Below are 24,455 nucleotides of genomic sequence, written 5' to 3'. Positions count from 1 at the left end.
ACGAATAAAAGTTTACAATATTCCGAAGCGTCATACCAAATTTTGTAAACGTCATGATTTTCCGAACCATATGCAGCCACCTATACTTACTATAGACTCGGTTCTATATGGTCTCTTATTCAAGATACACCTTTTCAGCCCTCCGTTTCTGTTGTATTGTGTACATTATTTCAAGGGAGCCCAGTTGCGGCAACCATTTAATATTGTTTATTTAAGACTTTCTTGGATTACATGGCTGGATCATCTTTCTCCAGCAGCTTCTACGGCTTAGGTTTCCAAGAGTCGTCACTTAAACACTGTCAAGTCCCCACAAGGCGACCGTAACTGATTACCTTTCACGGTTTGTCCACGTCTCATCGCTGCGAACAGATAGGATAGCACACACTCAACCATGGTTCTGGAGCCGAGCCTCCGGGACGTCATAACGTCGCTCTGGAATATTGTATTCGAGCTTAATTGGTCGAACCACTGATTGATAGGATCCTCCCTCTGTCTATTTACACTGGTGCTGTCTCATACACTCTTCTAGACTGCAAAGCAATGGAAGATCTGGCCTATATAAACTAAGCTGTATACCCGTTGATTCCAGCCAATACCAACCTAAGGCGCTCTACAGGAAATACACAGCCCTTGAGAGCTTGAAGCTAGCAGCCGAACATGTAAGCTTCCATAGTACACACTATGCTCACCACTAAATCTTTAGACAGCCAACATGCTTCTTCGGTCTCTGGTTCTCATCAGCCTAACCGCCTTGGTTTCAGCACAATGCAAGTAGCCAACCACGCCGATAAATTATCATAGTAATAAATAACTGCTAACATCCTGAGATATAGACGAAATGCCTTGCGGAAGTGCTAAAAGCTGCATCTCGCTTTGTCCTAATCAAGACTTCTTCCCTATGATCGACTCATGCGACACTGATAGCGACGGAAAGGTTGACTGCTATGTCAACTTCTATTGTGCTTAGACTAGCGGTCGCCTAATGGACAAATAATTCCAATCTCGTATTCAGCATAATCTAGGCGGTGCTATACATTTCTAGGCTTTCCGATATTCTATACCCTTTATTGATCAAAAAAATAGACTTGGCCCTATCAATTCTTTTTAAGTTAAGCTATTTGATCATAGTTAGCTTAGGAGGTAGCCCAACTAAGGAAGCACTGTTTGTTTAATGGTAAGTTGATTAGGGTTTATTGAGCACCCACCAGTCAATGATGTATCAGAACTAAACAACACACCAGGTTGATCGCTGATAGGTTATGGCCGCCTTTTTGCATATGGTACTTTTTCGGCGCTTGTCCTCCATCAGGCAAAAGATTCTATCTTGAAGTGATTGTTCACTTCTTTAGAACGCTCGACAGACACAGGTGTTACTGTTTGGTTGTGCGATATCCGCATTACTTAGGGCACTTCATTGCCTACTGGACTAACACTTCTCTCTCCTGATATACTTTGCTGTGGGTTCAGTGGCGCACTGGGACTAGCTCCTTCTCAAATCCTGCAATATAACTAGCGGGTTGATTTAATCAATAAAGCCAATGGTCGGATCGCTCCTGTTCCTGGAGGCTAACTGCATTCAGGGCAGCTAAGCAACAGCATTTCACGACGATCTCTCATATCCACTAATGGACGAGGCGTATTTCAAAACTCGTTGGGGGCCAAACTGCCCAAGCCCTTATTTTAAAATTGGCTTCTGCCCCAGAGTTCTCCACAAGCAACCTTGGCACTTTGCTCCAGAGAGCAAAGCGTACAGTCATGTCAGAAACCGCTAGACTCGCCAAAAGTTTCAAGCTGAATGGTATATACATAACTCAGAAGGAGGGGTCGCAAGACGGCAAAACGAGTCAAAGTTCTGGCTGGCAGCCTCTCTATCTCCGGCGACGAATCTTAGGCATATTCGTGGTTACATTCTGTGGGATAATTGCAGTCCTCGAGGTGCTCAATCATATCTCGCAAGTCAATTATGGTATTGCTTCATCTATTGAAGGTCGCCACTACCTGTGGACCTATGGCCCTACCGCTATCCTTACCGTGGTTGCTGCTCTCTGGTCCCGGGTTGAATTCCAGGTAAAACAACACGCCCCATGGCAATCACTGCAAGAGAAGCCGGAGGTAGCAGAGAAAAGTATTCTCCTGGACTATATTACCCCAATGCAGCCATTTACGGTGATCAAGGCACTCCGAAACAGACACTTCGCAGTGGCGGCCGGGGCCACCGGTTCTATACTTCTTACTCTTCTCATCATCTTCTCTACTGGCTTGTTTTCGCTGCAAGAAGTTGGTGTGCAGAAGGACAATGTTCCAATTTTGCTGTATGATTATTTCAATGGTGAAAACCCTACACTCGATGCTGAAGGAGCGACGCCATTCGATACGCTGAATAGTGTCCTTTTCGATAACGGAAGCTATCCCGAAGGAACTACGGCCAATCTTGCCTTTCAGCGATTTTCAGCTCCAAATATTTCTTCGAATGCGATTGTGACCGCCCAAATCGACGGCATGGAGGCGCAACTGGGCTGCGAACCTGCTACTATAACTATTACGAAATGGGAAGTGGATGGAGTAATGGCTGCGGACGGCGAGTTCACTATCACTCAGCAGAATATGACCAACGAGATTTCCAGCCCTTCTTGCAGGATTGAAAACTTTGCTATTGATGGCGGATATGGAGCATACTTTCCCTATGTGGGAATGTTTGAACAGGGCCAATGTGTAGGCTCGAAGGGAACTGACGGCACGCGCGTTGTGGTTACTATTGCTAAGATACGTGAGAACGTGGTGTTTTCGAATGACACTTATGACGAGTATACTCGTGGGTATAATCGGAAAAGTGACATCGTTCTTGATCACTCGGTCCAGTTGATCTGCAAACCAACATATTCTCTCCTCGAGGTGAATGCTACAACCAATGCATCCGTGTCTCTGTCAAACGTTCAGATCGAAGAGACAAGATCGATGAACTCCACCTTCCCAGGCCTGGCGGCATGGGATATTGCGAATAGTGTTCTTAGTGGTCCGAAAGGCCATACCATTGGGAGACCAATTGAAGATAACAACCCCTTCGCTGCCCCCGACAAAATGAGTGTTGATTACTCGCTACAAATCGGTGCGTGGCTTGCAGGATCTACCGGCAACGTTGAACTTCTTTTCCAAGATGGTGTGCTTAATCATGTGGCTTCTGCCTACTATCGCGCAATGGCTGCCCAGTATATGAACAATGGGCTCGCTCGACAACGGTCCTCGACAACAACTGGTTCGGCTGTCATCCATGAGAACCGTGTCATCATGGCAGAGCTGCCACTTCGTGCGATGGAAGTCTGCTTGGCAATAGGTATTCTGTTGACCCTTGTTATAGTCCTTTTGGCTTCGCCCACGGCAACAGCATCGACTCCTTGGAACCCGAATTCTATTTCAGCAATTGCGGCAATTGTATCCAACAGCAAAGCTCTCCGTCAGTATCTCAGTGGGACTAGTGCATCACCATTATATATTCTTGAAGATCGTCTTAAAAAGAGTCACTATTTCTCACGGACCTCTGCAGAAGGGTTCTCTATCGAGACCGTGGACAACGAACAGATTTATAACGAACAGAGTGATATTTTCACTACTGACAAACGAAACAGCCCTAGTTCCAGCGCCGATTCGAAACTATTCCCCAGTTTCTTCTTTCGCGTCGCCATCTTTGTCGCTGTGGCATCAATTATTGTGGTACTCGAGGTTCTTCTGCATATATCTGAGACGCAGGATGGGCTTGCAGATGTCACCACTAATAAATATGTGCATTATTCCTGGACACTTCTTCCGTCGCTGTTGATGGAGCTCATCGGCCTTTCTTTCGGGAGCATGAGCTTCAATAGCCGAATCCTGGCACCATATGCCCACCTGAAACGGCCCTCTGGTGCAGTTTTCCAAAACTGTATGACACTCAACTTCCTAGATTCCCTGAGTGTGGCGACTCATATCCGTTCGATCCGTACCAGGCACTTTGCTGTCCTAGCTGCGACACTCGCTGCCTTCATATCCTCGTTCTTATCGATTGTAACAAGCGGGCTGTTCTCCGCGATGGACACCTCGCAATACATCAGCACAAACTTCACCCAGGAAGACACCTTCCACCGCTTTGCAATATGGAACGTTAGCGTGAGTCCCGACCTGGACAATTCTAATGTTATCACCGCCCAATACATTATCCAGGGGAACCGCACTGCTTTCCCCCGCTGGACCTACGAGACGCTTGTATTTCCCAAGCTTTCAATGGACGCTTCTCTCAGAACAAATCTCCCCGAAAACTCATTCGTCGAGCTTTGGGTCCCTGCCCTGAGAACAACACCAACTTGTCTCGTGCAAAGAGGCTCTGAGGTCAACTACACACTCCAGCCAGCCACGGATGAACAAACCAGTGTTAACTCCAAGGTATCTCAAGTACTCTACATTGAACCCCCGCGCATAGGCTGCGCACCGTGGAGCAATGGCACAGGATGGGAAGAGAATAGCCGTGATCTGCTCGACCTCGAGACTGAAGGGTACTTTGGACTCGCGATCCTAAGCCCGTGCTATAACGCCAACAGCAGTGGTGCCAACCTGCCCGTGAGTTACTTCTGGGGCGAGGTTAGAAACAGCTCAGTCGTAAACATAGCGGCCATGACATGCGCCCCAGTAGCTGAGACAGTCAATACCTGGACTCGTTTCCAGCTCCCGGATTTCGATATTCCCGACGATCACCCCCCAGTGCCAGACGAGTCTTCGGCCAGCACGGTACAAGACCAGTATATACCGTACTCACCCTGGACCAGTACCTCTACGACGGCAGCCAATCTAGATTCTTTCTTCCAAGCACTGGTGTCCGGGAGGTGGGCTATCCCGCGGGATTATCTTGGCGATGCAGACAAGATAGAGAATGTGGTTAAGGCTATCAAATTTCAAGACGGCATCATGAAGGCGCAGGAGTTCAATGGAATGACTCGTCTGTCGAACGCTTCGCTGGGTGTATTATTACCAGGGAATGTTACTCTTACAAACAACCGTCTTCGGCTTATCCAAGATGCCACCTCCACAAGAGTCCTCGATGCTCTGCTTGCATCCATTCTTATTCTGGGAATTCTAGGCTCCGTCCTCGTGAATACGGACCATATTTTACCAAAGATCCCATCCAGCATTGCAGCGGTGGCGAGCTTACTGGCTGACTCTAATTTCTTGGACTGGTACCAATCAACCGCCGAGGATCCAAATGATACGGCTCGTGGGCGCAAATTCTTCGCCGGTTCGCGGTTCGTTCTTGGACGACAGAATGCTGGGAATCTGTCGGACTCTTCCTCATCGCCTACGGAAGAGAAGAAGGATGTTGATCTCACTATTTGTCTTACTGATCCTGTCGGAGAGACAGAGTCGAGTAATGTACCTCTTATGCCATTGGCTATTGGATGATCGAGATTGACGCTTGACTCTCCCTGGGTTTGGGTTTATGTATGACTAAACGGATGAATATGACTTTTTATGTCTCTTATAAACGACTTCAGTAAACCTGTGCTATTTTTTCAGTATGACACATTCTATCCGATCTTCATAAAAACATACAAGATCAAGCTCGGTAAGAACCACCCAAGATGCTGAGGAGCATGAACAATCTAGGTTTCATTGCGAAATCTACAGGTCTAATGACTCACGCCTCATGCTTGTCCGTGCACTGTGTGCGATATGTGAGTAGAGTATTGCAGTCTTTCCGTGAACGCCTCCCGCTGGATAGTTTGTTAGCACCCGGAATGCTTTTATCCGCTCCTGAAGAACTTACAGAGTCTAGCTGTGGACTACTCGCCTATGTTCAATTCACACTTATACAAATATACAATGCTTTTGATCTAGCGGGGTAATGGAATCTTAGCTAACTGATTGATTGTTGTTCTATCCAGTTCATCACATATACAAAGGGTCTATTCGTACTATACACTGCAGCACCAGAAGTATCTACGCACCACCGCTAGACCAATTCCTCCTTTCTCTCCTCAAGCCGCTGACCCTGACACACATATGTCTGGAACTTCCTCGCCGGCACACCAACAGTAAACATCTCTTCAAGCTCCTCAGGAGTGCGGCCTTGCATTTCCGGCACGCAGAAGAAGAGATAAATGCAGACCAACACAGAAGGGCCAAAGAAGATGAACCCGATCTTACCACCTAGGTCGGCTTTATCGGGATTGATCAGGTACGGAATGACCTGGTTGACCATGCAGGACACGGCGGTTGCACTCATGATATTGATGGCGTAGGTCTTCTGCCGCAAGCGGGGCGTGGGCGTCTCGCCACCGACGGCGTAAGCAACGGCTCCTAGGGATCCTTGGTACTAAATTTACATTGATTGTTTAGCTTCATCTCAGTGTATTATGGGAGTACATGGGTAACTTAAAAAACTTACCAGCCATCCCCAGAGACACATCAGCGCAACTGTGACCTTGAGCGAGGCGTCGGTGGTCTTGATATTGACGCAGCCGATAATCAACAGGCCAACGGTCATGATTATGGAGCCGTAGACCAGCATAGAACGTCGCCCGATCCGCTCGATCAAGGGCCACGAGCACATGTTACCGAACAGCTGAATGGCGTAGGCGCCTTGCGCGACGGCCAGCGCGTTGCCCACGCCGGCGAGGTCGAAGTAGTAGGTCAGATAGCCGGACACGAAGTTGACCCCGAGGAACTGCTGGGCAAGGTACACCATGCAGATGATGGTTGTTCGGCGGAGGTTGGGCCCCCGGAAGCAGTCCAGATAGCTGGCAGAGCTTTGTGCTTCCGTCACACTCTTCTCCATCTCCATGGCGTTGCGCATGATCTGCAGCGCCCTGTCGGCGTCGAACTGCGGGCCGTTGAATCTTTTCAGAGCCTTGTGTGCTTCTTTGTCTCGGCCCCGCATTAGGAGCCATGTGGGCGACTCTGGGAGTAGAGGGAGGCCAATTATGAACAGGATCCCGGGCATGATTATCTGGGTGATCAGGGGGATCCGCCAGGCGAGATCGTTGTCTCGGAATGAGGCGGCGTAGATGCAGAGAGAAGATAACCACTGTCCGATGACAATCATGGTGTTCTAGCGCAGGTTAGCGACCAACTAGTTATTCTGCATGAATGGGCACTGACAATCAGAGCAAGACAGATACCGCGAATCGAGTTGGGTGCTAATTCCGCAACCCAGACGGGGCCGAGAGAATGTCCCAGACCGAAGCCAAAGCAGGCGACCAGTTTCCCACCGAAAAGCATCATCACCGTCTCACTGAAGTATTGGAGAATGACACCACCGATGCAAATTACGCATGCCAGGATGACCACTTTCTTTCTGCCAAGGAAATCTGAAAGGAAACCGGTGGCAAGCGCCGAAGCAAAGAGGCCGATGGTGGGAGCTGCGTTCAGGATCTGTTGATCGCGAGCCGCGACAGTCCAGCTGCCATTGACCTCCACCCCGAATCGTAGCTGGAAGGTACGAGAAGCGAACAGGTTTCCGATCATCGCATTCTCGTAACCGAAGTTGACTGGAAGCAGGAAGATGAGGAGGCCTGTATACTATGTTAGCGACTCTTCGGTCTCGTCCAACACTGTTGTACTTAAAAAGAGCTAAACAGGTTCAACATACACCACAGCAGCACTCTCCTGTTCTGCCATAGTTCCTTCCAAGTGGAGTTCTCATTGCTTGAGACAGCTTCATTGCTCCCCGGGATAGTTTCGATATGGTTGGCGAGGTCTTTCTCGACCTCAACCTTCTCTGACATGATGATGGATATGCAATCGAAGAGGCGACAAGCAGAGGTAGTAGGTGATAATCATCGTAGGTGCTAGTGGCCAGCCCATATTATATCAGAATGGCGAGACTCTGGAGAAGTCCGGGGAGAATCTGGGGAAGGGAGTCGGACGCTTAGGACTGCCGTGTCTGGAACCGATGGGTCGTTTGAAAGCTTTCAGCTGGAATGGGACCCACTACCTTGAGCCACCAAGCTCAAACAGGAGAACTAGAAGAGGCAAAAGCCGAAAATATGAAATTGTGAAGCGATTCATCATGCTGATTTAGGTATAGTGAACGATGGTTTGCGACAGCCTTGCGAGGATTGATTTATTGCTGACCAAAAAGTTCTAAACATGTAGAGGTTCAAATTCAGAGAATGGAACGAAAAGCTTCTCTCTACATGCAAGCTGCTTTATAGAAGTGATAGACATGCCTCCATATGTGATATCGAGGATATTGTCGCCCATTGCATGGCAGAAGCAGTAGGGTAGCTTCGTCTTTGGTCTATAACAGCTGTCTAACAAATGTCTATTATAACTCGCCAACATCGTCAATAAGTCTATATTCGTCAAAGGAGTTAAAGAAATTGGGCGTCATGAGGTTTCAATCTCTTCTCCATGTTCTTATATCCCATCTATATATCTCCACGGGACTCCACAACTTCAGTAAAGGTAGAAAATACCTTCCCGGTTCCGCCAAGCAGCTCAGGGTTCGTCATTTGAAGTATGACCCTCTTATAAGTAGTCATTCTGGGAACTCCATCGTCTTGCAGTTGAAGAATGAGGTGGAAAGCCTGACCTTTCCCCACAGCCTGGCCATTGACGAGATCAACTGCACACTCCGCCGGTGGAGGAATCTTCACGCGAATGACACTTCCTCTGGGCTTCTGGGCATCCTCAAAGACGTCCCATTGCAAGTCTGGAACTATCCATTGAATATCCTGTTGTGACGACGTAACCTCTTTGTAAAAGAACCAGGTGAACGTGAGCTCATCACCATCCGGATCGTAACTCTGTGATGCATCTAGAAGCACTTCGGAGCCCGCGACAGACTCTAGAAACAATGGATCAGGCCCCGCATTGCTTTCATTCACGATAGCAACAGGAGCATGGTTGGCTTTTGATCTATCACTCCCCAAGCTCCACTGCATACGTGCCGCAAAGTCATCCTGAAAATGATCCCTCCAGCGCCAGATAGTCGCCTGGTTGCTGGTATGAGATTTTCCGTCTTTGCCGACGACTGTGTCGCGAGCATCGGCGTAATGCTTTGAAGCGCCTCCAATATCGCTGAGAGCGTAACGGCCGCCCCAGCTTCCCCATTCCGGGTGCTCCGGGGAACCTAACCCGTTCTGAATGAGATACAAGAATGTCGGTGTATCGCCCTCCATAATAAAAGAGTACGTTGGGTATGCTTGCCCCAAGGGCCCGATCTGAATATGTTCTCGAAGCCACTCTTTCTTCACCTTCGTGACGTCCGGTCCCCCTTCATCGAATGGTACAAGCGCATCCCCGGATATGCCGATCCACGCCGCCATGCCGTACTCCTTCCAGGCGTGTACAGAGCAGATGTAGAAAATATCCGGGTATGTGACTCGAATCCACATCCCTGTATCATCTTGGTCGGATATGGTGTACACTCTCAATCTCGACCGTAGTGCAGCGCTCTCGGTCGCCGAACATGTTTGGTGTATATGCTGAAGCGCCTGTGCGAGGACATTCGCGCCTCCCCAAGAAATTACCCAGAGTGGTTCTTCTGAAGCTTTTAGCTGTTCGACTAGAAGCTCCGCGCCGGAGCTGAGAGGTACGCCGGGTGCAAGCGCAGCTCGGCCGTAAACTGGAGGACCGCTCTTGATGATAGAAAGTAGATATTCCGGGCTGGGATATGGGTTGCTGGGATGAACGTGGGCATTGAGATTGTCGACGACCTTTGCATAGGCATGTACAATTCTCTCCATGCTCTCCGGGGAAATCTTCTGTCTCAGCCAGCATGATGTACACGCCACTATCCCTCGGGTGTCGAATTCATTGCTATAGAGAAGATATCTGACGAGAGACTCGTCATCGTCGGGCTCGTTCGAGATATCGGAGAGTATAAACACTCGGGGTCGGTTTTCGCACAACCGAAGTGTTGTAGGCTCAGCCATAGTGAAATGTAAGAGTCGTCCAATGGATCATACAGCAACAGGAAGTGTCAACAGTGACGTTTAGAAGATGCGGCCGGTAGCTGCTCGATACTTCTGTTAAACAGGGAGTCCATAATTTCTTGCCAAAACGGCAACTCGAGGCACCAAATGCTATGCTTGAAACCTTCTCTATTCCGTCAAATGGCCTTCCACTAGAGACAAGCCGGCATACTATTACTGCTAGCTTTCTCCACGTTTCTTCCTCCCCGGGGTAATTCGCGGGGACAAGCACCGAGCCGATGTCTGGATTGATGGCCCAGCAGCCACGCAAGTCAGTTTTCCCGAACTTTACCCGGCGGCAATGATGCCGAGCCCTAATGCCAAGGTATAGGTATGGGGCTTGGATTGGCTCAGGCTTGCGTCCTGCCCACTGAAGACCTGTTCTCGCTTATACGGGGTAAACTCAAGTCAAGCAGTAGGACTGGCTGATGTTTAGATCCAGTGGAGAAGAGTGGAGAATTACGGGGTCTATCTTGGGCCCTGGACTACTATCACAAGTAATGTATCGGCAGTGAGGCCCGGCTTTCCGGGGGTTCAGAGTAGGTGCAGTAGACAATCTAGGGCTACTACAGGATGCTGCAGAAGGAGTCGATAGGGTCCAGTTATTGCAGCCTATACGGGTGGCACTTGAGTAAGATCCGATCCAAAACATAATACTTGTAACTTGACCTTCCTGGGTGTTATTATGATGCCTCTGGCACTCATATCCCTTTGTGTAATCTCGTACACGTGCGGACAGGATCATGAATGAACACAAGTACAGGAGGGCTTAGTAGCTTGCGGTACATCCTAAGAAACCGCTTGGCACCCTCATTGAATAGATGTGTCCATCAATAAAGGTCATAGTCGTTTGTGCCAGCCCGCTACTCTCAGGAATATATGCACCGAAATCCAGATTTACTCTACTAGTCAACGTTGTGGCCATGTAGGAGGTATGAAATCTTGAGTCAAGAGGGGTATGCGCATATAATATCGTATTTACTAATGGCACTTGACAGTGCGATGTTTCACTTTTCTGTCCTTGAAGCCTTCCCTGTTCCCCCTGTTTTCACCTCCTTCTCGAGTGTATCCAGCGCTTGTCTGTACCTCGATTTGACATCCTTCATATTGTCAAGCTTCATCGTCACCTTTTGTACTTTAGAAGACCTGGTAATTCTGTTGTCAGATGTTTGGATGATCTCCTTCGTGAACCACCGGCCTTCCCGATGCGCAACAAGGGTCCAGGCAGATCCCTCCCTGCCAGCTCTCGCGGTACGACCGACACGGTGCACGTAGGTAGTGATGCTTGTTGGGACATCATAGTTGACAACGTGAGTCAAGGATTGCAAGTCAAGACCACGAGACGCCCGGTCAGTAGCAATGATGATCGAGATCTTCCCTTGACGGTAAGCAGTAAGCGTTTTCCGGGAGGCTGATGACTTGTTCGACTTGATGATCGTTCCAATCTCCTTGGCCAAGGATGGATCAAGCAAGGCAAGCAAGCGCGCAAGACGCGAGGCGGATTCGGATGACTTGGTAAAGATCAAAACAGAGGCTCGCGGGCGACTGTTATCTGCTTTGACGTCCACCGATAGTTCATCCTCAGATGCTGAATCATCTTCGGAATCGGAACTATCGCTCGACAATGAGCTGTCGTCACTGGAAGAGTCAGACCCTGATTCTTCCGAGCTCGATTCGTCAGAGCTAGAAGTCTCGGTGTCGGTGTCAGAATCAGAGCTTTCTGAATCGGAGGCCGAATCCGAGTCCGATTCGTCAGAGCTAGATTCTTCAGAAGACGAACCCTCCGAACTAGTGTCATCTGTATCGGATGTGTTTATCAAAGCACGCTTTGTGTTCTTATTCACATCCACCTTAATGTGCGACAGAAGGAGACGCAGGAGATAAAGTGGCTTCTGTGACCCGTCACCAACCGAGAGAGAGGACTCCTTCAGTCTAGGCGGCAGAGTGTACTGATCGCCAGCGCGATCATGAATACCAGTTTCATCCTCCTGAGATGTGGCTTGTTCAGCAGAGCCAACAGTAACCAGCTTAGGATTCGAAAGTCGTAGAGAGTTCAACTTCGAGATATCCTTCGTCATGGTGGCACTGAGGATCACCTTTCTCGGGTCTTTGGTTTGTATCGGAAGCCCAAGATTGGCGAGGAACTTTCCGCTAAATCCAAAAGTCTCCGCGTTCTTTCTTGCGTCTAAAGAGTTCATTACAACATCAACCCATTCCTGGAAGCTCTCGTTGAGCAATCGATCGGCTTCATCAATGACGAGCCACTCAAGATGCTTCAGGGTAAAGCCTTTAGTATACCGGATATGGTCGACGAGACGACCTGGGGTACAAATCAGAATATCAACATTGGGTTCTGCCTTGCGAATATAACCCGGCAACGATTCACTCTGATCTCCTGCATCTGAGATATAGTCTTGTAGGCTAAAGTTCAACCAGTCATTGTCCGTTAATTTATCCTGTTGTCGCAGTTTAAAGTTCTCTGGGCCGTAAACTTCATCAACGCGCATTAATGAACGCTGCTCTTCTTTGATGGCCACATTTCCGACAGCGGAAGCGACACGAAGGCCAGACCCAGCAGCGCAAAGCTCGCATGCCTCTCGAGCTTGTTTAACTAGTTCTCTTGTGGGCACGACGATGAGGCCTCTTAGCCTAGGAGCAGGGACTTGCTCTAGAGCTGTAACCATGGGCAGGACGTATGACAATGTCTTTCCCGAACCGGTGGCTGCAGAAATACATACATCTCCTGGGTGATTCTTAGAACCCTGCAAGAGTAACGGAATCACAGTGGACTGGACCGCAAACGCTTCCTTGTACCCGTTGTTTTCAAGGATGCGTAGGACGTTCTCCTCGATCCCTAGGCTTGAAAACGGGGTTTTTTCTTCAGCGGAAGTCCTTAACGGGTTGGCAAGCCACGACGGAAGGGAGGAATAGCTTGGCTTCTCATCTTGCTCGGGGGCTGCTTCTGGCTGAGGCAACGGCTCCAGGCCCTGCGCTATAACCGGTTCCGCAGTTACAGGTCCGGTAGACTCATTATCGACATCTTCTTCGCCAGATTTTGCCTTGGCCGATTCCGTCGCCTTAACCGCCTTTTCAAATTTAGACAAAATTCCCGAGTGTTTGTTCTTTTGGGGCTTTGCATTATCTTCATCCTCTGACATGGCGTCTATATCCTTCGAATCCACGTGTTTTTCCACAGTGCGTTCCTGGTCACTGTTCGGTTCTTCTATATCTGCAGCATCCTCAGACGAACCATGATTGTCTCGCGACTCTCGTTTAAGCTTCTTTGATTTCTTTTTTGTTTTATCCTTGCTGTCATTTTTACTTGTAGAAGCCTTTTTACGGCTGACCGGCGAGACAGCACTCTCTTCCTGGGACGATTCTTCTTGAAAAGCACCACTGGCAGCTGATTCGGATTTTCTTTTCTTTTTCCGGCTTTCTTTGAGGGGCGTAGAGGTGGACGAAGGGCTCTGGGTTTTCTTCGGCTTCTTGGTCGGCGTTGGGGTCGAGGTAGGGACGACAGAGCCATCAGGATCTCTCTTCCTCTTTTGGGATTTCTTCGCACTCAAGGGTGTCGATGAACTCTTCTTCGAAGATACATCATGCGCAGAGTGGTCACCAGCCATTGTGGAGCGTGTCAGCACACCACCTGCGCAAAATGCTGTCGATCAACAGTACTCTTCGGTGTTTCGAAAGAGATTCTCCGAAATATTTCTTTCTAGCGGGGATTATTGTGTCGGCAGAATGTACACGCCGCCCACGCCACCGCCAGGATCTGGACCATTTGGGAAATAACATTGGTCGATCCGCTCCGGCGCAATCGACGGCATGCTCCAGAGATGACGGTTATACCCCTGGATATAATTACATCCTATTTTTAAACTGATAGAGTCCGGACATGGACAGACCAGTGGATTATGATCCATTAATAATTTCTAGGCTTCTAACATAAAGAAATAGCCAACATGCCTTACAACATTGCGTGAGTTTGGTTACATTGTCCGCGCCAGGTGATCTTATCTAACAGCTTTCTGCGCAGTATGGTCAGTGACTTTTTCTTCCCACAACCAGGTGGGATTGAAAGTCACATTTATCAGTTGTCGACCGTAAGATACCCTACCGTCTTTATACCGGATGGATGCTCATCGGCCCTCAGAAACTCATCGACCGTGGCCACAAAGTCATTATCATAACCCATGCGTACAAGGGTCGCACGGGAGTTCGATATCTTACAAATGGCCTCAAAGTATACCATGTCCCATTTCTCGTCATATACCGCGAATCGACTATGCCAACTGTTTTTTCATTCTTTCCTATATTTCGCAACATTGTCATCCGCGAGCAGATTCAGATTGTTCATGGTCACGCAAGTTTGAGCAGCTTCTGCCATGAAGCTATCCTACATGCCCGGACGATGGGTCTACGGACAGTCTTTACTGATCATTCACTATTTGGGTTCGCGGACGCGGGCTCAATTCTGACCAATAAACTGCTCAAATTTACGCTGAGTGATGTGGACCATGTCATTTGTGTCAGCCATACATGGTAAGAACAAGCGGTTGGGTTGACTATAGGTGCCAGTGTACCCCGCGGCCATCCTATATGCCAATGGCACAGGAATTAAGCTCAGAGAACTATCTGCTGACTTTGCGGCATAGTAAAGAGAATACGGTTCTTCGAGCATCTTTGGACCCGTTAATGGTCTCCGTCATCCCCAATGCGGTCGTCGCGGAAAACTTCAGACCTCTAGAGCATGAGGGACCACCGAGACCTATTGGGCCCAATGATATTATCACTATCGTTGTGATCTCGCGCCTATTCTATAATAAGGGAACTGATCTGTTGATTGCTACGATTCCAAGAATACTTTCGTCCCATCCGAATGTGCGGTTCATCATCGCCGGATCAGGGCCCAAGGCCATCGACTTAGAGCAGATGTTAGAGCGCAATGTGCTTCAAGACAAAGTGGAGATGCTCGGTCCTGTTCGTCACGAAGAAGTTCGAGATGTTATGGTCCGAGGTCACATCTATCTACACCCCAGTTTAACCGAAGCCTTCGGGACTGTTCTTGTGGAAGCCGCTAGCTGTGGCCTCTATGTGGTGTGTACGCGGGTTGGTGGCATTCCAGAAGTGCTCCCCCAGCATATGACCACTTTCGCTAAGCCGGAAGAAGATGATCTTGTCATGGCTACTAGCAAAGCCATAGCCGCGTTGCGCTCCAACAAAGTGAGAACTGATCGATTTCATGATCAGGTGAAGATGATGTACTCCTGGACCGATGTGGCACAGCGCACAGAACGTGTGTACAAGGGAATTCAAGGAGACATAAGCCCTGAAGAGTTTTACGGTTATTATCCCGGCCAAGGCTGGGAAGCGAGTGGTGATAGGGTACGGAGCTTTGCCCTCATTGACCGACTAAAGCGATACTACGGTTGCGGGGTGTGGGCAGGCAAACTGTTTTGCCTTTGCGTCGTCATTGATGTCTTGATCTATGTCTTTCTAGAGATGTGGTTCCCCCGCGCGAATATCGATATTGCTCGCAGTTGGCCAAAGAAGCTGAAACAGAAGGAAACAGCCGACTCAACCAGAAACGGCCCACATCGCATTGGCTCGACGACTTGACCCGAATAACACTTTTGTTACGATTCCTTTGCGCGACATGTGATGACTTCCAATATGGCTTTTGATTCGCTCAAATTAACACTGTGATACCCGTGCTCATCATACTTTATAGTACATAATATAAGACATTATATTAAATGGTGTTCCTAAGACTTGAATCTCTGTCTCTGGGTCTGAGGCTCGTACTTCCATTCCGCGTCCAGCGTTTCCGCAGAGTCGGGCTGCCTATCTTCAGCAGCCAGCGCACCCTTATCCCCACGCTGGCCACTCTGTGCTTCCTCACGCTCAAGTCCGCGCAAGCCGGGAATCTCGCGCTCTAAGCGGGGCTCCCTGCTTGCTCCAACACTCTCGAGGCCACCACCGGGGTTCTTCCGGTGTTTTTGTCCGTCATGATGAAGCTCTGCGCTCGTTTGGCCGCCCCCAGGGTGGCCTAGACCGGTGTGCACATCCTGAGAGGTAGCTCCCTGCAAACTCTGTTCCGCAGGTGTTTTTACAGACCCCTTCCCGTGAGATCGCTCAAAATCGGGATTCTGAGCCTGGCCTCCCACCTCCGACCAGGTGTTAGGAGTGTAAGAGTTGGAAGCGGGAGCAGTTCCAGGAGGGTATGTCTCTGCGTGGAATTCAGGGACATAGTCCTTAGGAGAGACCTTGCGACCAGGTTGATGCTATTTTGAAAGGTTAGCCAATGGCCTTTGAAGATATCGAGCTCAGGTGCACATACGCCCTTGTCTGTGAGAGGTTTGGAGTTGCCAGCGCTAGGATGGAAACCCTGCTTAGGGTTGTTGTCGGAGTGGATCTTGTCAAGAGTGGCCATAATAAAGGTCTTGGATTTGGTCTTTGGACAAGTGTGATGGAGTACTTCGAGTCGTGATAATGGACAGACTAAAGATTTGGCAGTGATTGTTTCTTTACTATAGGAAAAAGTCCTTTTACAGTCGATACTTTCTTATAACCCTTCGGATGGGTATATACAACTTGGTTGTTGCAAGCCAGCAACCCTATGACGTCAAGGCTGATGGAGGTTGACTTCATACTTAACTCACCACCATCGATGTCCATGATTGTCTTCTATCAAACAACGGGTCTAGGGCGTCGCATACCACTGTCACTCTTCCCTGTAAATTCTCGCAACATGACGTCGCTATGTTTAAACGGCGAGCTCAGTCGTGGGGCTGATCGCGCGACTACAGCGAAGGTATATCGTGCCAATTATAGGGCAATTACTTAGAACATCCAGATGCACATTGATCATAGGCATATGACTTCATCGACCGTCTTGAAACCGCGCCGAGACAGTAGCATGTACAGGTGGCTTGTGGGAGACATCGGCTTTCGTGAAACATTATGTGTCATTGAAAAGTACATTCCATACAAAGTATCTAGCACATGAAGAAAGTAAAACAATTAAACTAAGGTATCTTTGCGTGTGAACAAATCCTCTCTACGCCATTAACAAGCCCAAATCCAATCAGATCTAATATCAAGGGCACCAAGCAAAATCTAGAGGCACCTGTTGCTGACCGTCTCACGAAGTCAGCCAGGTACGGGGAACGATCTCAGCTCCAGTCTTACATGGAGCTCTCCATAACTGGCATAGCGTATCACCTCATCACCGGAGGCCTGCCCTCTTTATTCCATTTGACTCGGGTTTGAACCCACTCCACAGCTTCCTGGACTCCTGAGCCCAGGAGCGCACTGACGGGTAAGACGCGACTGTCGCGCATGGCGCCTCCAGATTCTCCCTCGAAGACCTTGCGCACAAATCCCTCCTTGATGCGAACAACTTCTACCGAGTCTTCTCGATCTTGTTTATTTGCTAGGACCAGAATCGGTACACCCGCAACATCCGAGTTCTTTAACACTGATTCTAGCACTTCGCTACACTCGTCGAGCCGACCAAAGTCGCTCCCTGGCGCATTAATGCCAACCGTCTGTTCTGTGAACGCGTCGGCGTTACTCCCCGATGCAGTACTGGATCGGCGATTCGAAGGGAGACGGGCGATATCTGGGTCCTGACCGACGTCGGTGCTGTCGACGACGAAGATGATCGCATGACAGCTTGAGTAGTAGCTTTGCCATAAATTTCTCATCGTTAGTTGACCCCCAACATCCCAGATCTTCAGGTACATTTCCGGGAGGTTGATGGTTGCGACATTTTGGCCGACTGTAGGCACGGTCTTGCCGGGGTTCGGAGCAGGGGCGCCATCGGGACGGGGTTGGTAGAGCGCCTTGATCTGCGAGAGGAGCGTAGTTTTGCCAGCGTTGTCTAGCCCGAGAAGGAGGACAGAATATTCTACATGGTACATAATCAGTAAGCAGCCCTGCACATGGCCTCGCAGCGCATTGTCTTACCCTCTTTGCTCGTAGCGTACATATACAACGACTTAGCTAGATGGTACATCGTTGCGAGTCGGCGGAGGCCGGAGCCAACTCCTGGGATCAGAACGGGCGTAACGAGAGTCGGAATAACGGAATCATGGCAGCGCAACTTGCCTCTGATTCCCTAGCCCTTCACTTCTCACTTTCTTTCTTTTCGGTCTGCCTCTTGGTGACGATCATTCACCCGCCTTGTCTTCCGTCCAACGCGCGTCAGCCTTGTCTCCTTTCGGAAGGTAGGGCACAGGGCTGCCCAGTCCCCTCACCCTATGCCCTAAATATCCTAGTACGGCTACCCCGCAGCCGGAACGTCGCCGCCTTTCATGATTATGATAGAATTGGGTATGTTTCCCTTGGTGGATTCCCTCGATGATTTCACTGATCCATCCCGCTACCATGGGTGAGGTATCATTTCTCGCCCCTGGCTGCACAAAGGACATTTCTTGGCCCTGGTTAAATGAGATTTATCTCAACTCTATCAAGTCTGGGGGGAAGATGATTGATGTACTTGTACTTTGATACGAGACCGATGTCCCGCCGACTGCCACCGGTCTAGGCGACTCGAACCAAGCTTAATTTCCATAGTTCACCCCACGCCGCCGTTCGGACCATAATCGGGACAGGATTGCTAAGCTAGATCAGAGTTTTGTCAGCGAAGGGCTCTACTTTTGTGAGCCGCTCAATGTCCGCCTCTCACGCCATCTTCTCGCAGCCTTTTCTGCCATCTCAGATGTAACCTCTTTCGGTGCCTAGCGGCTTCATGTCCTTCACAGGAAGGTAGTGGTGCCGTCATCATCATCTAGACCCACCGATTGAAAGTACTGTCTCTCTGATGTCCCGTCGAGAATGCTCCGCGCTGATCGGGCGGCTGGAGGCTCACAGATTGCCTTCAATGGACACTGACACCATTATAATCGGTATGTCGCCATACTCCTTGCAGGCTATTCCTGCCAATGGGCGCTGTGATTGACCTGTAACCCTCCACAGGAAATGGGCCGTCGGCCATGATCCTGTCCTTTATCCTGCACGGTCACGTCCCGTATTATTCCCCCAACCCTCCACATCCTGATCCTCTTCTCCACGCCAAGCTCAAAAATCACCCGGCGTTGCTGGATGCTGATGTCGATGCTCTAACGGAGCATTTTGCCGCTTCCCGGCTGAGCTACTCCACTCAAGCCCTGCCTGTCAACGTATTATTTGACACCCTCTTCCGTCCCAGTATCGATGTGGAAGAACTGGGAAGCATTTCAAATATCGAATGGCGATATGTGCCTGAAAAAGCCGTTCCTCATTTGGTTTTTGGGAATGCGCCACGGCCCGGTGGGCAATGGACCGAAAATCTCGTCCCTGCTAGTTGGGACATTCAGACTTTGAGCTATGCATCCATGCTATCTCTTCCAGGCTACTCCTTCGCGGATCATTACCGGAAGGTCACAGGCCACGATCTCCCTGCTTTCACCCGACCCAGTAGACAGGAAACGGCGGAATATTTTCGGATGTATCCGGAAGCAGTTGGGATTGCGGATGTTTTCAAGAGCAATGAAACCCTGGCGGGGATTTCCAGAACGGAGAATGGCTTTTTCATTCAGTCACACAATATCCATTGCAAGAACTTGGTCTTAGCGAGCGGTATCTTTTCCGAAGTGATAAAGCCTCGTCCGCTACTGCAGCCTCTCCTGTCGCATCAGCCAGTCCCAGATATCCCTCTGCTCATTATTGGGTCTGGGTTTTCAGCTGCAGATGTAATTATCTCAGCACCAAAGGATCAGAAGATCATCCATGTATTCAAATGGGATCCTGAATCCCGGCCCTCTCCCCTGCGGGGCTGCCACCAACAGGCCTACCCCGAGTACGCGGGGGTCTACCGTTTGATGAAACGAGCTGCCGTTGCGGCAGCACCAACCACAAATAAGCGACCTGCCAGAGTGAAGCGGACGGCATCAAGTCCATTTCTCGAAAGCCGTGCTTGGGATGAGGTTTATGAAGGATATCCGAACACCGAAATCATCGGCGTGGATATGGAGAATGAATTTGCTACGGTCACCTTCCGCCGAAATGATGGAGCCACTTTCTCGCAACCTGTACGCGGCATGGTGTACGCGACTGGTCGCCGAGGCTCCCTTGGTTACCTGGACCGTGAACTCCTTTCCGAGATCTTGGAATGTGATGATAAAGGCGAAATAACCCCAACGGTCTCTGGGCAAACCCTGCGACAGAAGGCATTTGAAAACATGGAAATTGCGAATAATGTCTTCATTGTTGGCAGTTTGACGGGCGACACTCTCATTCGGTTTGCACATGGCAGCTGTGCTCAAGCAGCAGGCAAACTGATCCGTACATATACTGGGGAAAACAATGCAAGGACTAAAGCCGTGGTCTCTCCCCGATCACAGGGGTCATACCCAGGGGTGATGCAGGGCATTGATGGCCACGATATTTACGAAAACGGACATGACAGGATCCAGCTCGATAAGATTGATAGCTGCCGGACGGAGTACCCTATGCCTGAGAAGTCAGGTCTGCTTGGGAGCATATGGAAAGCACTAACAGCAATCTGGTAACGACACAATGTTTTATCCCCTTTACACGCGCAACACATAGATACTAGAAGAGATGTACGAAACGTTTATATTGTATAAAATCGATTATAATTGGCACTTTTACACGCCTCAAAGGCCACAGATGTTCACAAAAGCTATGCAATGTATACGTGCAACAGGGTATATAATCTCATCATCATTATTGTACACTAACTACTCGCCAAGGTCGGGCATCTAACCCATGATCTGGAGCTGGTCGTCTGGAGGCCACCGAGTTTGCGCAAAGCTCAAGCATCGTTTAATGCTTTGCAGGTACTTGCGAGTGATTTCGTCACTTAGAATATGGGCCTGCTGGTCGCTCTGGTGTAGCTTTTCTCGGGCTGATCGCTCGTGGATACCAACCATGGTAACACCAATGGGCCATGCTCTGTACGCCGTTAGTTATCTCAAGGTATAAACATTAGTTTAAGGGGGCCAATACGTACGCCTTTCCAATACTCAATCGTAGATAGGCATCGTTTGCATCTACATATCTCCGCAGCTGGGCCTTGTGGACGATTTCGACAACATGCTCCAGGACGCTATCATCAACATCCACCTTCTCGAACTTTCGGAACAGCGGCTTCATATTCTCCCTCGACTGGACCATCGCATTGTAGGCCTGTCGTCCCTGGTGGCTTTGCTTGACAGATATATCTCGCTTCGCCAATGCAAGCTCCCATTCCCCTAGCACCATGTTGAAATACGAAGCCAGCTGGCGGAAGAGATACTTGCGGCCTTCTGTATCCTTAGGAAGTGTCGTAGAAATCTTCATATCCTTCTCAGAGACCAGTTCTAACGTCGTGGGAATAGGCCCATCAGACAATTGTTGCTGAGGGGTGAGCGAACGCTGTGTGAGTCGCTGATACCGCCGTAAACGACCGCGATGTGTCTCTCCAAACAACCGAGCCGGTTCGTCCAGCTCACGCAACTTCGCAAGCAGTTCCTCGTCCGGGATGTCTTCCTCGTCATCCTTGTCGTTGTCCTCATCCTTTTCACTGGCAGGGGGCAACTCAGGCAATCCCAACCGCTTCCGTCGCTCTCGCTCCTTGGCCGCCTCTTCTTCTTCTCTCTTCTTCCGTGACTCTTCTGCTAGTCGTCGCTTTTTCTCTTCTCGCTCCTGGCGCCGTTCGGCCTCTTCCTCGTCCAGTTTGCGCTTCTGAGCCATGCGCTCTTCTCGTTCGCGTTGCGCCCGCTCCTGCTCTTCATTGTAGGCGGCAATTCGAGCTGCTTCTAATTCGCTACGGCGAATGTATTTCTTCTCTGGAGGTTTCGATGTATCTTTTTTGTCTTCTGATGACGATCCGCCGTTTTTGGCTTTGGAGATCTCCTTGGACATTAACGCCGCGAAATCCATGTTGCTGACTGCCGATATGGACAAAATCCAACCATAAATAATTTAAATAATATATAGAAAGGAAATGATATTGTAGCAGAGTTCCGTGACGGACACCAGCGCCAGTCAGTTGGGAGGAAGCGGCAAAAGTTGAATCTCGGGCGGAGTGTCGAGAGGGCGGGTGAGACTAGAGTTAAGCAAAGCTCCGGCGGTCGAGCTTAACCCGTGACAAAACCAGAGCTCTCTATCTCAACCGCAACACTTCCGTTGATCATTCAATCCCTCCGTTTATATTCATTCATTGTTGTCTATCCTTGATGCCCGTGACGAAATTGACCCAGTCGCAAGAACACTATCTCCACGTCTGATCTCAGCCCTCATTGAACGATCAATTGTACCGTCCTTCGAACCACAGACAAACGGCATCATGGCCGCCGCTCGAGATGCGCCGAAGCCCCAAATTGACCGCCAGTCCACAACGCCCTTCCATCTGAAGCTTTTCTACCGTGTGAACAACTTCCACCACCTGTCAGACTTTGCTCCCCAGTCATCGCCTGCGTCGTACGGTGGTCCTGTCAGCGGCCCCAATGCCATTCGGGCGCGCTCCCCTCCCCCGCCGCCGCTCCCTGCCCACCTTCAAATCTACACCTGGCAGTCCTGCTCACTGCGCGAGTTGTCACAGCTCCTCACCTCCGCCTTGCCATCACTACTACCAGACCCTCCCGTAGGCACACGATTATGCTTCCGCCTCATTTACCCCGACACAAAGACCGCCGCGACGATGAGGCCCGAGACGCGCGGCCGATACCTGAGCAAGGACATAGGCAGTGTGGTGGTCGGACCAAGGGACAGCCCGTACCGTGATGAAAATGACGAAGAGAACGGCGCTCCTGCGGGACCCCGGGCTGGACCCCTACGGCTCCAGGGCCACGACGCCGACAAAACGCTACAAGACGTACGATTCGTGATCGGAGACTATGTGGATTGTGCGATTCTGCCGCCACTGGAGGACGGGTCGGTAGCACCACCGATCACGTCTGGGAGGGGGTCCATCGGTGCGGCTGTTGGGGGTGGCATGAGAGCATTCCGCGATAATGGATTCGCAGGCCGGCCAGGCCGGGGAGGTCGAGGCGGCGGCGAGCGCATTCCTGCAGGCGATTGGAGACGGGGAGAGAGGCTACCGGAAGGAGGGGGACGCGGGAGGAGAGGATGGGGTCCTTATTAATTGAATCTCTTTCTACTTTGCGTCTAATGATCTCGGATTGTATTAGTTTCTGGAGTTGTGATCCTGAGGGATACCCGGTACTGAAAATATAACTGTTGTCTGATCTATGGCTCAAGGCTCTTCACTTCTGAAGGTGTAATGTAATGCTTAAACTTGGAGACATATCTTACCCCAGATATATATATATATATATCTCTCTCCGCACATATCCTACACAACAAATTCCACCTACACTGGAAGTACCGCAAACGCACAGCCCAAACTCTTCGCCTACAATTCAACCAAGTACCAAGAAGGAAAAGAAATAACAGGCGGTATATTCCGTAATAAATACACATCTAGCGATGGGTGTCGTCATAATCGACAAACCCTTCATTTTCATCCACCCTCAAGCCGATCGACCGCAAAACAACGACAAATCAAAATTCTTCAATCGTATCTCCTCTCCTCTTACCACGGAAATCGTACTTGCCCTGTAACAAGGAGAACCCGTCAGTCCGAACTTATCCATTCCGCGGTTTATCCGGGGAACCCAAATCAAACCCACCTCAGTGTTGTAGGCAATGTAGCCCAGCGTTCCGGGGATCAAAGCCATGTAGAGGAATGAGAACCAGGCATGGCGCGGGGTCCAGCGGAAGTACTTGTAGCGGTTTGCGTTGACCTCTGCTCGACAATATTAGCCCTGATCGTGGTCTCGCTCGACAATCCTGTGTTCCCAATCGCAGTCCTGGACGGTAAAGCGCATCGAAAGGGTGTAGAGTCAATTGCATTCCGTCATAATCTCATATCAAGATTGGTTGGATTGGGTGTCGGGGGAGAAGGCGAGGGGAGGAGATGTACCGTAGTATTTCTGGAGGGCCGGGTCAAGGATCAGGGCTGGGATCGAAACGTATTAGCACCTCCTCTATCAATTGCAATCCGGGAAGAAGACTCACACTTGTTAGGACCGGCCATGGTAGCGGTTGTGTAGAATGGACAGCGTTATCACCTATCTTCGTCTTGAATTGGCTGAGCTTCGATTGGGTGAGGTGAGGTTCCCCGTGATGTCACGTGAGGCAGGTGTATTGCTTAGTAAGGCTGCATAGTGCATGGATGTGATTGGACATGGTTGCATGTTGTGCAGTCATGTGGATTCCTTCTTCTTTATCCCAATTAGGGTATCTTGTGTCTATCCTAGAGGCAGCTAATGTACTAGAGCCTGCAGCAATCGGGTGATTGTCGGAAAAAGTCCAGATAACGAGGATGTTTACTCACCAAACTCGAAAATGGTCCTCTAGGAATTGGACTGAGAGACCCACTCCCGCCGATGACGCAGTTTCACAGGCGGAGATGCCGAGGCAGGTATGCTCTTTCTACTCGGTTGCTGCAGTACAAGGAGA

General features: G+C 49.8%; 11 protein-coding genes across 11 annotated transcripts; 4 read left to right on the top strand and 7 right to left on the bottom strand.

Annotated features, from left to right (window-relative positions):
* Window positions 1-1,755: 1,755 nt before the first annotated feature.
* On the top strand, window positions 1,756-5,424 carry ANOM_003258 (DUF3433 domain-containing protein; the record flags this gene model as incomplete). The annotated part of the gene is made up of 1 exon (XM_015548515.1): window positions 1,756-5,424. One exon carries the CDS (start codon window positions 1,756-1,758, stop codon window positions 5,422-5,424), a length of 3,669 nt encoding a protein of 1,222 aa, XP_015409424.1.
* A 550-nt stretch (window positions 5,425-5,974) lies between these two features.
* Window positions 5,975-7,748, bottom strand: ANOM_003257 (uncharacterized protein; the record flags this gene model as incomplete). The annotated part of the gene is made up of 4 exons (XM_015548514.1): window positions 5,975-6,337; window positions 6,410-7,072; window positions 7,123-7,535; window positions 7,613-7,748. The coding sequence occupies 4 exons, from the start codon at window positions 7,746-7,748 to the stop codon at window positions 5,975-5,977; spliced, it is 1,575 nt and encodes a 524-aa protein (XP_015409415.1).
* A 645-nt stretch (window positions 7,749-8,393) lies between these two features.
* On the bottom strand, window positions 8,394-9,902 carry ANOM_003256 (uncharacterized protein; the record flags this gene model as incomplete). Its single annotated transcript, XM_015548513.1, has 1 exon — window positions 8,394-9,902. One exon carries the CDS (start codon window positions 9,900-9,902, stop codon window positions 8,394-8,396), a length of 1,509 nt encoding a protein of 502 aa, XP_015409416.1.
* A 1,046-nt stretch (window positions 9,903-10,948) lies between these two features.
* Window positions 10,949-13,564, bottom strand: ANOM_003255 (putative ATP-dependent RNA helicase DBP6; the record flags this gene model as incomplete). Its single annotated transcript, XM_015548512.1, has 1 exon — window positions 10,949-13,564. One exon carries the CDS (start codon window positions 13,562-13,564, stop codon window positions 10,949-10,951), a length of 2,616 nt encoding a protein of 871 aa, XP_015409417.1.
* Window positions 13,565-13,903: 339 nt separating this feature from the next.
* On the top strand, window positions 13,904-15,560 carry ANOM_003254 (phosphatidylinositol N-acetylglucosaminyltransferase subunit A/GPI3; the record flags this gene model as incomplete). Its single annotated transcript, XM_015548511.1, has 4 exons — window positions 13,904-13,920; window positions 13,978-14,044; window positions 14,095-14,483; window positions 14,597-15,560. The coding sequence occupies 4 exons, from the start codon at window positions 13,904-13,906 to the stop codon at window positions 15,558-15,560; spliced, it is 1,437 nt and encodes a 478-aa protein (XP_015409418.1).
* Window positions 15,561-15,598: 38 nt separating this feature from the next.
* On the bottom strand, window positions 15,599-16,466 carry ANOM_003253 (uncharacterized protein). The gene is made up of 2 exons (XM_015548510.1): window positions 16,282-16,466; window positions 15,599-16,225 (listed from the first exon to the last, which is right to left on the bottom strand). Exons 1-2 carry the CDS (start codon window positions 16,372-16,374, stop codon window positions 15,707-15,709), a joined length of 612 nt encoding a protein of 203 aa, XP_015409419.1. The 5' UTR covers window positions 16,375-16,466; the 3' UTR covers window positions 15,599-15,706.
* Window positions 16,467-17,161: 695 nt separating this feature from the next.
* ANOM_003252 (ADP-ribosylation factor family protein) lies at window positions 17,162-18,091 on the bottom strand (the record flags this gene model as incomplete). The annotated part of the gene is made up of 2 exons (XM_015548509.1): window positions 17,162-17,853; window positions 17,913-18,091. Coding segments are annotated over 2 exons (828 nt in total), but the record flags the coding sequence as incomplete, so codon positions are not given.
* Window positions 18,092-18,542: 451 nt separating this feature from the next.
* ANOM_003251 (uncharacterized protein) lies at window positions 18,543-20,497 on the top strand (the record flags this gene model as incomplete). Its single annotated transcript, XM_015548508.1, has 2 exons — window positions 18,543-18,853; window positions 18,924-20,497. Coding segments are annotated over 2 exons (1,662 nt in total), but the record flags the coding sequence as incomplete, so codon positions are not given.
* A 213-nt stretch (window positions 20,498-20,710) lies between these two features.
* On the bottom strand, window positions 20,711-21,872 carry ANOM_003250 (mRNA splicing protein PRP18; the record flags this gene model as incomplete). The annotated part of the gene is made up of 2 exons (XM_015548507.1): window positions 20,711-20,903; window positions 20,962-21,872. The coding sequence occupies 2 exons, from the start codon at window positions 21,870-21,872 to the stop codon at window positions 20,711-20,713; spliced, it is 1,104 nt and encodes a 367-aa protein (XP_015409422.1).
* A 406-nt stretch (window positions 21,873-22,278) lies between these two features.
* On the top strand, window positions 22,279-23,076 carry ANOM_003249 (SAP18 family protein; the record flags this gene model as incomplete). The annotated part of the gene is made up of 1 exon (XM_015548506.1): window positions 22,279-23,076. The coding sequence occupies one exon, from the start codon at window positions 22,279-22,281 to the stop codon at window positions 23,074-23,076; it is 798 nt and encodes a 265-aa protein (XP_015409447.1).
* A 297-nt stretch (window positions 23,077-23,373) lies between these two features.
* ANOM_003248 (NADH:ubiquinone oxidoreductase 6.6kD subunit) lies at window positions 23,374-24,064 on the bottom strand. The gene is made up of 4 exons (XM_015548505.1): window positions 24,012-24,064; window positions 23,917-23,952; window positions 23,624-23,739; window positions 23,374-23,549 (listed from the first exon to the last, which is right to left on the bottom strand). Exons 1-4 carry the CDS (start codon window positions 24,028-24,030, stop codon window positions 23,496-23,498), a joined length of 225 nt encoding a protein of 74 aa, XP_015409446.1. The 5' UTR covers window positions 24,031-24,064; the 3' UTR covers window positions 23,374-23,495.
* Between the last annotated feature and the right edge of the window lie 391 nt (window positions 24,065-24,455).

The sequence above is a fragment of the Aspergillus nomiae genome (genome assembly GCF_001204775.2).
Source record: "Aspergillus nomiae NRRL 13137 chromosome Unknown contig00051, whole genome shotgun sequence".
In the NCBI taxonomy this organism is placed as follows: domain Eukaryota; kingdom Fungi; phylum Ascomycota; class Eurotiomycetes; order Eurotiales; family Aspergillaceae; genus Aspergillus; species Aspergillus nomiae.
Note: the sequence above shows the minus strand (reverse complement) of the source record. Positions and strands in the feature narration are given on the sequence as shown.